The sequence below is a fragment of the Calonectris borealis genome, chromosome 2 (genome assembly GCF_964195595.1).
Source record: "Calonectris borealis chromosome 2, bCalBor7.hap1.2, whole genome shotgun sequence".
Lineage (NCBI taxonomy): Eukaryota > Metazoa > Chordata > Aves > Procellariiformes > Procellariidae > Calonectris > Calonectris borealis.
The window spans coordinates 74,968,509-74,986,093 of NC_134313.1; the positions used below are offsets into that span (position 1 = coordinate 74,968,509).

General features: G+C 39.5%; 1 protein-coding gene across 3 annotated transcripts in view; it reads right to left on the reverse strand.

The window, feature by feature from the left end:
• Positions 1–17,585, reverse strand: part of FHOD3 (formin homology 2 domain containing 3) — a 407,490-nt gene that overhangs the window by 26,189 nt on the left and 363,716 nt on the right. For all 3 annotated transcript variants that reach the window (XM_075142372.1, XM_075142371.1, XM_075142373.1), the window contains 4 exons: positions 16,640–16,759; positions 16,005–16,166; positions 5,146–5,336; positions 3,254–3,446 (listed from right to left, as the gene is read on the reverse strand). In XM_075142372.1, the coding sequence (XP_074998473.1) occupies positions 3,254–3,446; positions 5,146–5,336; positions 16,005–16,166; positions 16,640–16,759 (666 nt within the window). The remainder of the gene's footprint in view (positions 1–3,253; positions 3,447–5,145; positions 5,337–16,004; positions 16,167–16,639; positions 16,760–17,585) is intronic.

Sequence of the window (17,585 nt, forward strand, 5' to 3'; positions counted from 1 at the left end):
ATGTACTGCAATCAAATGAACGGTAAACGAGGCCATATTACTGGGCTACAGTTAAAGAGATTTAGTAAGTCCTGAAATAACCATATGGCCACATGAATAACTCCCTTAAAGAACATCTCTATAAGGAGAGTTTTAAACAATGTTTTTTTACTCCAGCAGGCTTTTTGTTTTTAAGCTAATAGGACCATTGTATAATTGTAAATTAGTGATAAGCAAAAAATACTCCCTTTCTGGGGACTTGCAAGATATTTTTAGGTGGAATACTAGCTGTCAGGTGGCATTTTATTCTTGTCAAATCTCAACACTATCTTCAGCTGAACAAGACTTGGTCTTCCAATAACACATTTTTCTGGGAAAGGCCTAGATGCCTCCTACATTTTCAGAAAACGGCCATCATCCCTGGCTCTGCTTCTCACTGACTAGCTGTCAACCCTGAGCCTTTTTCTGGTTTGAAAGTGTCCCTTCTCTCTGCTTCCTGAACCCAGCTGCCAGTGATCAGATTTCCTTCTCCCCTCATGTTTCCTGCAGGAACAGGACGTAGAGAAGCTTTCTGTCCTGCCACAGCCAGTTCTTCCTCCTGGAAGCTATGCTAAGGCACATGGAGGACAGGGAGGTGATTTGAGACAACCAGCATGGCTTCACCAAGGGCAAGTCCTGCCTGACCAACCTAGTGGCCTTCTACGATGGAGTGACTACATCAGTGGACATGGGAAGGGCTACTGATGTCATCTATCTGGACCTCTGTAAGGCCTTTGACATGGTCCCCCACAACATCCTTCTCCCTAAAGTGGAGAGGTATGGATTTGATGGGTGGACTGTCCGGTGGGTGAGGAATTGGTTGGATGGATGCATCCAGAGGGTAGTGGTCAACAGCTCAATGTCCAGATGGAGGTCGGTGATGAGTGGTGTCCCGCAGGGGTCCGTATTGGGACCGGTACTGATTAATAACTTCATCAATGACACAGGCAGTGGGATCGAGTGCACCCTCAGCAAGTTTGCAGATGACACCAAGCTGAGTGGTGTGGTTGACACACCTGAGGGACGGGATGCCATCCAGAGGGACCTGGACAAGCTTGAGAAGTGGGCCCGTGTGAACCTCATGAGGTTCAACAAGGCCAAGAGCAAGGTCCTACACCTGGGTTGGGGCAACCCCGACATCAATACAGGCTGGGGGGATGAAGGGATTGAGAGCAGCCCTGCCGAGAAGGACTTGGGGTACTGATGGACGAAAAGCTGGATGTGAGCCAGCAATGTGCGCTCGCAGCCCAGAAGGCCAACCGTATCCTGGGCTGCATCAAAAGCAGCGTGGCCAGCAGGTTGAGGGAGGTGATTCCGCCCCTCTACTCTGCTCTTGTGAGACCCCACCTGGAGTACTGCGTCCAGCTCCGGAGCCCTCAGCACAAGAAAGACATGGACCTGTTGGAATGGGTCCAGAGGAGGGCCACAAAAATGATCAGGGGGGTGGAACGCCTCTCCTATGAAGAAAGGCTGAGAGAGTTGGGGTTCTTCAGCCTGGAGAAGAGAAGGCTTCGGGGAGACCTTATTACAGCTCCCCCTTAAAGAGAGCTTCTAAGAAAGATGGGGACAAACTTTTTAGCAGGGCCTGTTGCGACAGGACAAGGGGGAATGGTTTTAAACAAAAGAGGGTAGATTTAGACTAGATATAAGGAAGACATTTTTTACAATGTGGGTGGTGAAACACTGGCAGAGGTTGCCCAGAGAGGTGGTAGATGCCCCATCCCTGGAAACATTCCAGGTCAGGTTGGACGGGGCTCTGATCAACCTGATCTTGTGAGGATGTCCCTGCCCATGGCAGGGGTGTTGGACTAGATGACCTTTAAAGGTCCCTTCCAACTCAAACTATTCTACGATTCTATGATTCTGGACAGATAATACAGAAACACTACCTCATACAGTAGGAAAACAGTAACTCCTTCACGTCTCAGTATTGTTTAAACTAGTAAAAAGTAGTGAAGCTACCTGAGGAAATGAACATTTTAATTTACTAATCTCTTTGGTTAATGCTATCTTTTAGCTCCTCTAGAATACGGTAGGAAAACCGAGAAGCAATTGAAGAAAGAGATCTCAGTTCCCCAGTGGTAGTTTTGAAAATTTGTATGACTATATTATACCCTTCGCATAAAATCAGAGCCTCTTCCTTAACCTGAGGCTAGACCAAAAGGATAATCTTTTGAGATAATAATACAGGTTTAGAATTTTCTCTAGATGGGGCAGATTTCCAAATCTAAAGAGGATATTGCCAGGAAAGATCTACAAATGATCGTGAGTCAATGACTTAAATACAATCTCAATTGCTATCAGTCTCAATACATATATATATTTTGACCCATGTTGCCTAAGCCATAAAACTGTAATCAGCTTAGGGCTTTTCATGCCAAAGGCAGGGGTAGCTTCATATGCAATGAACCACTCACATCTAATCGAGACTCCAGATTTGGATTTTGAGACAGCTGGAAACTTTTATTAAGTACTGGCACTTCTTAAAACATTATTTGGATTGAGTCAAACTACATCAATTTAAAAAAAAAAGATTAAAAAAATCAAGGGGATTTTAAAGCTTACTATGCTGAGAAAACTAATCTTATTTTAATTTGTTCTATCAGTATGCAATCATACAGTCAAAAAGTTTGCAGGGTAACATCTACTGCGAACGTAAGTTTGTCCGTTCTTTCAGAACCCCGAAGTAGTCTGTTCCCATAAAATTGGCTGTTCTGTAATTTAAAGTTAAGAAGAAAATTGCTGCGTGTGTGCAGCACACAAAAAATAGATAAAATACTAAGATTAAAGACTGTATTAGAATATTCAAAGATGGAGGAAAAAAATCCATTTAAATTTGGTAACCACTTAATGGCTACAATGGTTCATCATTTAAATCATGTCCTCAATTAGGAGCCTAATTTCTAGGTTTTTTTCCTTTTTCATATTCTTGGCTGATCAGGTACACACAGCTCCTGGTGTCTTCTAGATATTTTGGGCACTGTCTGTGCAACACACAGAGATGCTCTTTTTGGATGCTTAATTTCAGTTTGTTCTCATTCTATAAATTGGTATGAAACAGAAAATATACACAGTCAAGGATTGAAAGTTTTGTCTTCTGAGAGAACAGAGTTCATTACTTACAGTAGAAGAACCTTTAAGAATAAAAATAAAGAGTAACAACACTTCATATACAACGTTCAGTGAAAGAAAGTTTTAAAAATCCATGCTGTGGGAGATACATTTTGCCACTTACATCTGTTATCATTTTCCCTCTGGTCTTGTTTCTTTCCCTGTGGTTAGCTCGTTTCTGTTTTTGCTGCAAAACTCGTTCCCTGGTGGTGCGGTATTCCAGAGCAAATTCGCTAATAATTTTGCAGAACTTATTGATGTTGACTTCACGTATTGCATAGGGAGGATGGCCCATAAATAACAAAAATGAGTGAAACCTGCAAAACAGTGAGTTCATAAATGCAATGGGAAAAAACCCTTATTGATGGTTTCTGGGGAAAAAAAACACATTTCAGTGAATCCATTTATTACTTTATTAGCTCCCATAATTTCTTTTGTGCTACAGAATTTTCACGGATGCTTTGCATAACACTGGCATGTTTTATAATTAAAACCATGAAAGTCTAGTCTATGATAACTTCATCCCAGTCTACTTTCCCAGGCTGATCCAGGAGATAAGATGTTTATGGAACTCCATCTACTTTATATGACTAATTTGTTATGTGAATGACCAATTCCATTTCAGTTATAGAAAAAATATTTATTAAGTTTCAATTCTATTTATTTGTATTAAGCAACTTCAAAGAGGCTGTTAGGATGTTGGGGAAAGTCTAGACAAGAAGAATGCAGATTTACAGGCTAGCAAACACAAGAAGGAAAGAATTTCTGGTTCACAAAACTGACCATAAAATAATATTATCTACCAAGTACTTTAGTTTGGGATACTCTCAATTCACAGTTTTACTGCTTCTGTGGCATTCAGAGCTTCTGCACTATTTGCAACTTTTACTATTGCTTCTATATTGCATGATTTACAATAGTTCACTGAATATTTAAAAATGTATGGGAATTCCTTTTAACTGCATCTACATCCCTGATGATAAAAGGTCTTCCCAATCCTAGAAAGATGCAAGTACATGGAGAACTATAGTAGTAGTTGCAGGACATAATAGGAAAAAGTTAATATTTTTCTTATTTGTACAATGCGTGTGATAAACACAACAGGAAACTGGTGAATTCACTTCCACTGCAATTCGGATTTCTGCTTACTTATGGCATGAAAACCAAGTCATTATGAAAACAAAAGAAGAGCTGAATCAGCTTCTCAAGTGTATATCCACAAATTTGGGATCATTTGGAATCCAGATCCTAATTTTGACCACAGCAATTTGGAAATCATTCAGAAATTGGAAAATCTCTCAAAATTTCATTCATAAGCAGGAACATAGATAAATTATTCAGATGATGTAAGCTACATTCGTGAATCTGAAAAAAAACCGCTCAGGTGTATTGCAAATTATCATGAATATGTACATTTCAAAGCACTGTAACTACTGTTAACTCCATTGGATGAAACTAAACCCCAGAGCAAGTCCTAAGGAGAGGAATCTTAATTCTGTCTTCTGATGTGTAGGCATAAAACACATAGCCATAGACCTTGCAAATAGGAGTGATGATGCCTATAGAAGAACTCATTGTACAAGACTTGTTTCAACTTCTGCGTATGACAAATTTGTCATTAGAACTTCATTTTTTTGCTACAGCCTGTTCTCATTTATCAGACAGTAAGCCAACCCCCCTCAAAAGTATTCAGGGAAACACAGAAAATATGGCAACTTAACCATAAAGCTGCTAGCTTTTAGGTACTAGGAGTTAAAAGACCCAGTTATTGCCCCTTGGGAATTAATGATTGCCTGGATCATTGCTTCTTTTAATCAGAAATATAGAAACTTTCTGGAGTGGGGATCTTTCTTAAATGGCGTCTATAACAAAGTATGCACCACATCCATCCTGGTAACATTACTTGCTGGAATGTGGATTAAACACTTATAAAACACATATTTATGATGTCATAATTTATAATTTTAGCAAGTCATTTATTATCAAGGTATTGCTGTCACCAATCTAATTCTGTACCTGTTAATTATTCTTCTATGAACAATCTTCAGGATTATGATTCTTTCTGCACAGTCTTTAAGGAACTCGGACATTTTTTGCTTTAGAGTTGGCTTCATTTCATGCTTTGCTATAGCTTTAAGGTGATCCCATGATGCTTTGCACCGTCTTTCCATCTGACACAAGTTTTCCTGGAGTTGTTCAAAGTCAACCTGAAAAAAAAGAAAAGAAAATAAAATGTAACACTAAGTGAAAACACTGCAGTAGTATCCTTGGATACTGAACAATGCAATGTATGTGTAAGAAAGGGTCAATGTAGTGGCAGCAAAACATTAATTCACATTATTAAGTACTACTAAATAATTAAGAAATAGCTTTCTCTGTCACACTTTGTCTAGACATGAAATGTTAGTAAAGAAACCTGAAAACAAAGAAATACCCATATACATATATATTTGGTTTTAGTCTTGGCGGCCTAACACCTAAAGAACGGACAATAAAATATTGTGATGTTTTTTTTCCCTTGCTATTGACTTCATGCCTGCACCAAGCAACTGCATGACTCAGTTATTTGTGAGGTAATACAAAACCTTCTCTTTTTCTTAATCCTTTTCTCTACTACTCATAGCTTTTTATACCCTGTTTACTGCTCACTGTTGTACCCAGCCAACACTTCTCCAATTTAGGAAGCACTTGGATCTATTCCCTAGCCATGCACTGACTTGTTAATAGATTATCTACTTCTAATCACAAAATTCACAGGCCAGAATTTTTTAAAGCTCTATTGAAAGTAAGTGTTATTTGGTGATCTCAGCACTAACCTTCATCCTTTGACATACAGTACGAATTTGCTGGCTTGTAACAAGATCATATAAGGGCTTTGAAAGTCTCTCAACAGAGTTAAAATAAATGACTGCATCCTACAGTAACATTCATCAGGACAGACGCCAACACTTTCCACAGAAGGTGAGAGAGAGCTTCTCCTTTATTCATCAACCGAAAAAGGTGTTCAAATCGCAATGTTCTACAGAAGACATTCAGGATGCATTGCGAAAAACTGGACAAAGTGCATTAATGACCCAGCCACAGCACACAACAGATGAAAAAAGTAAAACTACCCAACATGTTATTGAATTCTGAAGAAACGAAAAATTTATTTTATAATGCCACTTCACAGTTCAGATGAACTCAAGCTATAAAATACAGATTTAGCTCTGATTCTAAACACGTCAGTGTTTGGGATGTTACAGTTTGGTACTGCAGTTAATTCCTTAATGCTAAATGAACATCGGTGTCAGAGACAGGTTTTAGTTCACTCTTTTTAGCTGTGTGCAGCACCCACTGCTGAGACCTATACTGAGGACAGCCATAAGAAATGCATTATTATTAAACAGCTCCTGGTATTGATTTGATTTGTTTTTGCTGTGATTTATAAAGTGATGAATTTTTCCTCTTCACAAGGAAATAAAAACATCCTTTGATCCATTCTGCTATTCAGAAAAGCCCTGCAGGCGGAGCAGCTGTGGGGTTTTTGTTTTCCTTATATCCGTATCAATGCATATGTTTTAAAAAAAAGAAAAGTCCTTTCCAGGTCAGTATTTTCACTGTTGATGATAAACACATTGCTGCTCTCCACAGATGGTATATCTAAAACACACATGGGGAAAAATACTACCATTCCTATCAAGAAAAAAAAGCCAAGAGGAGGTTTTTCTAGGTCTTACTAGTAAGAATTATCCAACCTGGTTGGGGAAGTCTCTCAGCCCCTGCAGCAGAGAAATTTAATTTTATGGCGTTTTATGACAGCTTTCACTGAAAACAGAATGAGTTTTAATCTATCAAAAAGCTCTGAGGTTCAAGCCTGTAGAGGTTCAAGAGACATCTCTGGAGAACCACATATCTGCAGGGAAAAGATGTGGCAAATTCCCCGCCACGTGAAATCTGCCAACAGCCAGTGCATTCACAAGAGTGGGAAGTTTCAGCGGGGACTGGGGATGGAAGGTCTGGCTAAGGGATGCACAGGAATCTTTGAGCACAGTCCAAAATTCAGATCTCTGGGGAAATCCTAAGGAGACGGCAGCAAGGAGAGTACCACCTGAGCTCCCTTGGAATAAATCTCCGTGGAGCACAGGTGGCTCTGCTTGAGCAGAAGTTGTAAACTCCTGGAAGGAGTAAAGCAGGAAATCCAATATAGGGTAATGTGTCTGTGAATTCCCCACATGCAAACTGTCCTGTGCCCACAAGAATGTGACAAACCTTCACGAAATCTAAAATCTGCTGAAATCTAAATCACAAAATCTAAAAGGCTGCCAGCTCTCCAGAGTTTGGTCTCTTGTTTGTGGACAGAAAGGAATACACTTAGAGAAAAAGATCCATGTGTGAAATATTAAAAGTCAAAATTTTTCAGAGACAACCATGTACCCTACCTGATATTTCATGAAGTGCTATTTCACCAGTGCAAATTTTGCAGGCTGGCACAGAATCCATTGCATTTCAGTCTGCTCTAGGTCTTACACGCAAGGAGTTAAGTGAAGCTTCTTCACACGCAATATACCATACCTCTATCCAAGGTGTAGAAACTGCCTCCCAACAGAGCACCTCTCCATTTTATGCACATTTGTATCATAAAACAGCAGGTAATTGCATCAGTAGAAAATGTAAGTAAAATACAAATCCATCTGAAAAGCAACAATTTAGCCTCACTTTAACTGAGGTAACCGACCATGAAATGAAAGATGAGCACAGTGGTCCAAACCTAGATCTAATATTTGTGCACAAATGTTTAAAAGCAGTCGCATTGCTTAGCAATAGCCTTGTAATTTCCTTTTTTTTTGGTCTTTTTTGCTATTATTGTTGTTCTGTTTAGGATGTCTTCTAACACTGAAAGTGTTATATACAAATATAATAGTGACATTGATGATAAATGATCCCCCAACTACATGTCCTTGTGATAAGGAGCACAAGAACTTGTGTAGAGTAATAATGACAATTATTCAATCTAATACGCATAAAGGAAACATGAAAAGGCATATATAATACCATACCACGCCCCTGCCAGTCCACACAGCATTCCCAAGAGAAGCAGGATTGCACCTTTTCATTTATGTGTTTATTTCCAACCCTTTACTAGAAGAATTAATGCTGCATAATGGTAGGAAGACGTGATTCCTTTCTTTATTTTGTTCCTTCTTTCTTGAAAGGAAAGACGCACCAATTCTTGCCTGCAGCTGGAAGGCCATGCTGGAACTAAGGAGGAATTCAGGTGAGTTTTGCATCACATTGTGGCTCCAGGAAACCTCAGCATAGGAGGTGCTTGGATGAGAACTGCTGTGGTGTTATTTTACCACTATGCTCCACTGAATAAAAGGAAGCAGTAATCTGAAATGGTCATTACAGCTTTCTCCCTGGATAGCTGTTGTGCCCAGCCCTAGGTTTTGGAGGAAGGTAGTAACATACATTCTTCTTCTTCCTCTTCAACTCAGTTCACCTATGTGCAAAAGACATGCAAGCTTGCTGGTCCTGCTTACTCTTACCTTCTGGTACAATTTTAAAAATAAATCTCTTTTTCTCCCTCAGGCAAAAGCACAAGCAGTCTTACACTGTTACGCAAAATAAAAATGACTTGTCTTTCAGACACTGTGTAATGTTCATTTGCATTTGTAAACCAATTTAGAAAAAGCAACTTGCTAAATGCTCCTGGGATACATTTGATATGTTCCTCCTTTCTCCTCCCAGGTTCCTCTCCATTCACAACCACACTAGCTGAAAAATACTCAGAACTGTTTGTTATTTATCTGTGAAATCTCTTGCTAGGCCCACTGTTCAGTCTTCCGAGAAGTGCCTTTGCAGACACTGTTGCATCAGACTGGAGTAGCTGGAGTCCGTCTGTCCAAATAGGATTTAAAGACTAGTTTATGTAACACAAGACCTGCAGGGTCAGCCTCGTTCAGGAAAGCACTGCCATAAGTCACTAATGGGCAACTTAAAAAAAAAAAATCTATTTTTCAATTTAATGTATCATCATCTTTTGCACAAATGACGCTCAGACCAAGAATAAAACCCTCCAACCACATGCCAGCAATGCCAGCACTCATTTTAATTTCTTTATATCATTATTTATTGCTTGCTACCATAGTAACAGATGACTCCGCCATGAACAACAACAGAAAAAAGAATTCTACCAGGTTTCTCACTTCATTGGGCTGAGACTTCAATACTGCATGATACACCTACTGCCCAAATGACTTCTGTTCTCACTGGTTTTCACCTGACTCAAAAGCTGCCACCACCATCACGTGGCTCAGCATTTACTTCCCTGCCCATCCAGGTTCCACGAACACTGGTCCTTTAAAAGGCTTATTTTTTCCAAGTTCAACTCCATGCCGTACATCCAGTATCACCTGCTGCGTATGTAAGTTCAAAACTCTCTAATTCATGAAATGCTAGACCATGCCCCAGTCATTCAGGCAGGACACGTATCAGGGAGCCTTTCTGATCTTTGGGTTGGGATGTTATTTCTCTGTGTGGCCACAAATATCTCATGGCAACAGAGGAACTGGACTCTTATTATTTGTTGAGGGAGAGGAAGAGCTGCTTTGAGGTGACACTGGGAATTAAATGGGTTGGCTCAAACCTAAAGGGGCTTCTGCTGTATATTCCCTAGGGCAAATTCCAGGTATGCATTGCCGTGCACAGCAACAACTGTAGCCGCTGTGAGATAACAGGTCATTTTTTTTCGGCGTTCCCTCAGCTGGAATGTACTTTACACACATGTTTCCTCTTCCAGCTCAATCTCCTCTAGTCTCTGGGCTAAGCTCCACCACTGCTGAGAGTACAAAACGGTCCTAAAATCAAAGACGCTGCACCTGATTACACTCACGTTTCCTGCCTCCTATATTTACATTCAGCCCTTGAACAGGGTCAAAAATGTCACAACTGGATTGAAGTAAAAAAAACCAAAACAAATAAATGAAGGGAAACTGGTGAAGCTGAGGTTTCTGCTTAAAAAGCACTTATTTTCAAAATCACTGTAAATTATCCAAAGTTTTGTTCTGAAGACCAGTAAATAACTTGTTATGTAGCCTCAGTATCCTTGTTTAAGTTTTCTATTGCTTGCTACTACATTTATTATTTATTGCTACAGCTTGTTTCTTTTATTGGTGAACATATCAAATCCAGACATTTTCTAAGGAAGACCTGGATCTCTGCATTTTTAACCTACCCACAAGGTGGGTATTAATTAAATAGAAAATTGATGCTTTCACAATGACAAATGTTGCCTTAAATTCACAATAAAATGACAACTCTTTTATCCATGTCATAGAAAAATATACATGATCACAGACAAAATCCTTCTCTCTTTAAAGTTCAAGACAGTTTCTACAGCGGACCACAGCCCAGTCTAAGCTGTTTATAATTTAGGGTCAGACCGTTCGTTCTCACATTATTACAGGGATGCGTTCTGGCAGGGAACACGAAATCTTCCTCTTTTCTTGAGCTGATTCAGCGCCAAACGAAATTCTGAGAATTGCTCCTTGCAAACACACTGTCATCTGAGTGCAGCAACCTTCTGTGGCATACGTTCAAAACTCTGCCTCCTCCAGTATTTCCACACTGGCTTGTCACAAGAATTACCCTAAGACCAACATTAGTCTGACTTGCGCACTGTTGGTCACACAATTTAAGTGAAGTAGATGCCAGCTCTCAAAACCAAGCAAAACATAAAGGAGGTTCTGTCCAGATATTTCTAATTCTAGGGTAAGAGGTGGCATCTTGCCAAAATAATTTCGGAAATGAAAACACCTGAGTCAATCCACTAATTAAAAATTAAAGGACAGAGGTGCTTACTGAGGTATGACCAGATGAATCTATCCAATTACATACACATCGCCGCCGCATTTTAGTTCCTCAAACAACCTACAATAAACACACTAACACAGGATCTTTTTGCAGGTGCTGTATGACAGTTCCCACGATCTGGGATGAAGAGGAGCAATACCAGTAAGTGGTGATGTAGGTCACTTCAGTTGGTGTTACAGCACCTGCGACACTACTTGCAGTCATTTCACCTGGAAATTATTGAAACATTGCAATGCTGTCAGGCGTGTGTGCTAAACTTCATTTGCTCTCTTTCAGACAAACCCTCGAGGTCTCATCTGCCACTGAAGCTCCTTCCCCCTTGCCCCAGCCTGCCCTGCAACCAGCACTCTCTGCCCTACCCTGCTCTGTCTTCATCTTTGCTCCCGCTAGCCCGTGCCAGGAACAGGGGCAGCTGCAGCAGTCCTTGCAGCTGGCACCACAAGGAATGATACAACCGTAAGAAACCTTGCATCCCCCAACCCCTTTTTTCCATGGAAAATAATTTGACTTTTGGCATTTATTTTTGTTTGAAATAACGTAGGGAAAGCATACTTGAATGATAACTGCACACAAATACTTCCTGTCAAGCGAGTCAAGAGAAATCCCACCGAAGCAGTGTGGGAGGCAGCATGATCTCCCCTACTTCTTTTTTCTTTTCTGCTCTCTCTGCTGTCCAGCGTATCAAGCAGAACCTAGAGCACGCCAGAATGGCACTTCTGCTTCAGCCACCTCCTTTCTCCCCACGCCTCCCTGCTGAGTCCCTCGGAGGGCAGCTGCAGGCCTCCTACTCCCCTGCGTACGTCTTAGTCTCGTTCTAAGTTCTTTCCTACCAGCAATCCTTACCCTCTCCCCTGCGTTGTTAATATTTCCTATTGCTTACTTTTAAAAGCTGCCCGCTTTTCCATTGCCTAGTATCTGCAACTAATCCAAGTGTCTTGCTGCAGGGGTTAAAAACCATCCAGAAGTTTGGCATTTTGTAAGTAAATTAAAATTAGGGGAAGAAAAGGACAATTCCTAGCTTACTTTATGGAGCTGGCCAGCTTTCAGATGCATGGGGAAAAATATTTATGGGGATGAGAAAGAAGATGAACGTTTTTAATAAGAAGACATTTTTTTTTCACTAACAGAGAAGATACTAGTGCTGATGCAACCCCTCCTTGCCGTACTGGTAAGGAAACTTCTAGGAACAATACTGAGTTTAACTGCAGAAATCTGGGGGTCTGCTTCAGTTCTAGGTACATCAGTTCTGGTACAACTCCAGTGAAAAAACAACTTAAAATATGTTTTTTTTAAAAAAAAAAAGCAAGTGCTTTTAATCATGGGATACTAAAAAATCAGTGGCCCTGCATGATCTTATATATTTTTATACAACTATGAATACTTTTATTTATCTAGAATTCTATTTTTTGGTAATTTTTTCACTTGTGTCTGCTTTTTTTTGCCTTCAACAAAAAGCCACAAGTTTTGCAACAACTACACCATTTTGTTTCTGGTCTTTCTAACTCTCTTCTGGTGAGGCAGCCTGTTTTCTTTATGGTTTCTTTTTCATGAACTAAGGCTCAGGAAATTCTCATATGATGTCCATCTCAGGGGAAGGGGCATCTCTGTTTATCTACAGGATGGAAATTGTTTAGCCTTTGTGGTTTCTGAAAGATGTTTGTAGACAAAATGGAGCTCAAAATACAGCCTAATCCACAGTGAAATATTAGTTCTCCTTTCCTGTCAGCTTTTCTAAACCAAGATTTTGCCTCGTCTGTGAACATTCCCTTGAAGAGGGCAGCTTGGATGGCTTCCATGTCCTAGCTCTTTGATTTGTGGCAGCTATGATCAAGTGGGAATAGAGCTTGTTACAGTAATCCATCAGTGGTATAACACATGCAGGAACATCCCAAGGCGGGAGACCTTGGGCGTCACGAGGAAGGTTAAGGCTATAATTTCTCTTAATGTGATTTTGTCTGGCCTTTTCAGAATTTTGTCCGCTTTGGGCAGGGCCACTCGATCAGCAAACCACAGACTGAAAGACTCTGCTCAATTTTGTATGCTCTTAGACCTAAAAATTTTTTATAAGTGACACCATTAGGTTAAGCTTTCTTCCACTTTCTGAGACTGAAAAATAGAAGTAGAAGATTCACTTGAGAGTACACCATATATGGTGGTGTTGATTTTGGAAAACAAGGGCTCTTATCTTTTACCATGATTTTCATTTTAGCGATTAACTTGGTCCCAATCTAAAAAAAAGTGAAATAACTTCTTAACAAAGAGAAGAAGCAAGAAATGAGAAACCAATATACCTCAATGTTAAGAGATGAAGAATCACTCAAAGGAAAAAAAACATTAAAAAATTAAAACCTTCCAAACATGAGAAACCAACCTCAGTGAAGGCAATAAAACAGAGCCTAAACATAGGCTGTAGGAGAGGGAAATTAGGAGAACAGGCATGGAATCCAAAGAGCAAATATCTAAGGATATAAAACAAAAGCCACAAATTCCTTTATGGTATCCAAAAAAATGAAAATATGTAGGAGGTCCTGGATCACTGGGGATGAAAGAAACTGAGGAAGACAAAAGTTAGGGAAGGGAAGCAAGATGACTTCTTTTCATCCAGCTTCACCACAGAGGATGTTGGGGAGAAACCTATTCTGGTACCTGCTTTTATTTTTCTGTATTTTATTTTTTAATAGACGTGAACTAATAGCAAGGTTCGAATACTTGCTAGTAGAAACAAATGTGTTGGAGGAGGATGATAGCTTACAAAGCACTAGACAAGCAGAAGACGAGAATTCTAACAGCAATTAAAATAAAGAAATTGAGCCACTGGCTTAAATGAGTATGCTTTCACTACACTTAATAACCTAAAGAATCAGATGATAGCAGAAGTTTCACCTATCTTTACAAAAGCAGCAAGGTTGATTCAGGAGACCGTAGAGCTCCAAGCTTTATTACTGTACCTGGTAATCTGGCTGAAAGGATGAATAACAGGAAATTAAATACATCAAAATAATCACTAGATTCTGAATATGTTTATAAAATAGTGGACAGATAAGAGCAAGTAAATAAAATTAGACTTTCAATATCTTTACAAGAGCCTCATGGGAGGTCACCTATGAAGTGTGAGGTTAAGAGAGCAAAAGAAAAGAAGGAATACATATTGATTCTCATCTGATGACAGGGTTAACAGTAGGTGTCTCATGGTTTATACTTTGTATTTCAAAATTATCTGGAAACAAGGAAGCACACCGAGAAGGTAAAATCTACAGATGGCAAGAAATTATTCAGATTAGTCCTGATTTAAGATTATTAGGGGTTTGAGAGATAAGCAGTAAATCTGCTTCAGTAGATCATGGTAATTACTGTGGATTGCAATGAAGTGCACACTGCAGACAGTATCGAACTCCTTTGTGCATCGGGCTGAATTCTGAATTGCCCCATCAGCTCAGGAGACTGCCTGGATTGTCCGTAAACTGCTCAAAGACAACTGGTGTCAAAAGGATAGCAACAGTCAAAAAACATAAAACCTCAGTACATCTAACAAAAGATAGCACAAGCAGAACGGACTAACATAGTAGGCATATAACATTTATAATGAGAGGCTGGAATACTATGTTTGCTATCATTTAACCCATTCTAAAAGGTCAGATGGAGAAGTAGTGTGGAAATGGTCTCAAAAAAAAAAAGATGTAGGATTATTTGAGACTTAGATAAGGATCTGAGCCGCCTGGTTTAATTTGGTCTTGCACTGAAAAGCATGAGGTACCAGATGACCTTCAGAGGTCCTTTCCAACCTAAGTTATTCTATGAAATAGAGAGATAAAAGAAGTTTTGACTATTCAATATATCCAGACAGTAAATCCTGAAACTGGCAAATTCAACAGCAGACAAAATTAGATTATGAATTCATTGTCACAAGACCTGCGCTAGGAGCCAAAATAAGATTTTATTTTTGCAGTTTTTTAAAAATTGTACTATACAGTGTCATCTCCCCCCTCCCCCCAACATCCAAACAAGATGGCTTTTGGAAAAGAAATCATTCCTCCATTTGATGCATATGATGAGTATTATGCCTCATGAAATAAAGTTTTTCTAGGAGAGATCTTCCTCCTCCTTCGCAGCTTCTTGTGCTCTCCTCTCAAGCAGCTGGTATTGGCCACTGCCTGAATCAAGACACTGGACTAGATGGATACTAGTGTTATCTGCTGTAATTATTTCCATTTTCACATGAGACAGGACTCCAAACCAGAATTTTCATGTTTGTTATCTCCTGATGATATTCTGTCATGTTTACTCCATTAATCAAGTCATGTACTGTTTTTAAGGGTCATCCATGAAATCTCACACTCTGAGAGCTCCAAGAGTGAGGTTAGTGTTTCTATCATGCCTGCTAGCAGCAGTAATAAATAATCTGCATACCAAATTGAGCCATTGACTAGACCTATGCATTAGCCAAGGGATTACCACTTTTTAAAAAGAGGTGCTACCACAAGTTTCCTTTATTTCTATTTATCTTCCCTAACTCCTAATCATCAAAATTATTGTCAGGAGGACAGAAAAGGAGTTAAACAAAATCTTTCAAGGACACTTTCATTCTGGAAAAAATTTTATTACCAAAAAAGTTCATTCCTTCCATTGCCCTTAAAATACAATCAGGCATCTTCCTTAAAAAAGCGATTCCCCCAAACCACAGAATAAATATATTTGAAGATACTGGCCAAATAAAGTTTTAACCTGAAAATAGTTCCTAATAGTTATATACGTTAATAATGTATATAACATTAAAATGGCTGTCATAATGTGGCTGCCTATTAGTGCATTGATAAGGAAACCACCTGACAGACAGAGATAAAGCTCAGAAGAGAGAGTACTGGCATCTTTTAAATTCAGTGGGAACGACACAACGAATCCACATTCATAAAAAGTGCTGTGACCAGGGAGGAACAAAATCGAAGAATAAAATAAAATCTTAAATATTTCACTTTAAAGAGGGTTTTTAAAAACATATATATATATTTACCCACTAAACATACCTTGGCTGACCTAGTGATGGCCCCAATCTCTGAATAAAGATCAGTGCTGTCTGGGAACTTTTCCACCACCATAGTGCAGACGTGGTGCAGGAGGGACTGCTTGTGCACCGTGTCCTTGACTTCTGGAACCTTCTCGAGGTAGCTCAACTCAAAAGCTTTGGCCTGTAAAGGGGAAAAAAGGGAAGAAATTAAAAATAAAAATGTTTACTCTTTCCCATGCAGATTAGTAGACAAAAATGATTACCAAGTAGGGGCAGAGGGGAAAGAAGAATAATCCTACAGGAGAAGAAACTTATTGCTTTTATTTATTTTTAACTTGCTGAAGAGTAGGCCTAAAACCACTCCATCTGCAGTGAAATGACTCATGACACAGTTCTCACAATTTGAATGGGGACCATCAATACTAAACTCAAGGGAGTTACACCAGAAGAGTGCCTACCTCCACATTTCCTTCAAGTTATGCTGAAGGAGGCAAAGAGCACCCTGACACACAATAAAAAAGAAAAAATAGGTTCTGTTTTCTAAATTATTTTTCTGGTCCAAAATAAATACTGGGTTGCAACTGTCATAATGGTTTTGACTTTTGTTTTTTGAAAGAAAAAGCTGCAGGGGAAATGCTGGGACATCAGGCTTACGTTGGTTCCATTCAGGAAGTTCCCAATGGCTAGTAGAGTAGAAAGGATAAATCCCAAAGTTTTATTGTGCTCCAGTTGGTCCATTCCTTCCTTCAGGTCTAGAAGTGGTTCTGCAACTTCCTGCCATGAGAATAGAAACAAGAAAGTGAAGACTGCAGTTGGCTATAGCTGCTTTAAGTTTTTAATTCTATGGTTTAGATTAATTACTGCAAAAAGTTCCTGAACTGGCGTCTTGCAGAGTGCAAACTGGCCATGTGTGCTGGCTTTCTTCCATGCTCCAGCTAATAAATCACATGCAAGGACAGCAAAAAAATACATAAAATACTTTCCTAATGTTGCTTCTCTATGTATGCAATTGCGTTACTTGTCCTGGGGATTATTCTGTGATTTCAAACAGGAGAGAGAGAATCAGAGAAGGGGCTGCTGCATTTGAGTTAGATGCATAAACATCCCCCTGCCCCAACTGATAAAAAAGCTTCTTATAACTATTTTTTCTAATCTTTCAAAAACAAACCAACAAAAGTTAGAACCCTGGCTGACTTGACATTTGTAGCCTGACCCTAAAGCTTTCTTCAAATGATGGCCACCTCTGAGTTTTAGATATGGTTTTGTGCTTGTGTGACTTTAAAACTGAAAAAGAAACCCATTGCAGACATCAAGCTTTACAAGCGTTCTCATTTTAATCTTTGAACTTAATGCATCTTCCATCCACACGTGTTATCTCAGTATAGGTATGTAAACTGATAAGGCTTGAAAACATAAATTCTGTTCCATTACCTCGGGAAGTGAACTACACCAGGGAGTTCAAAGGAACAGAGCGAGGGTAACTGAGTTGACGGAGCTTATTTCTGTGTCTTTGTGTGAGGCCCAGTATATTTTATATGCACAGTAACAGTTCACATTGCTTCTATCTCCAAATGCCATCCTAAGCATCAGTGAGCAGCAT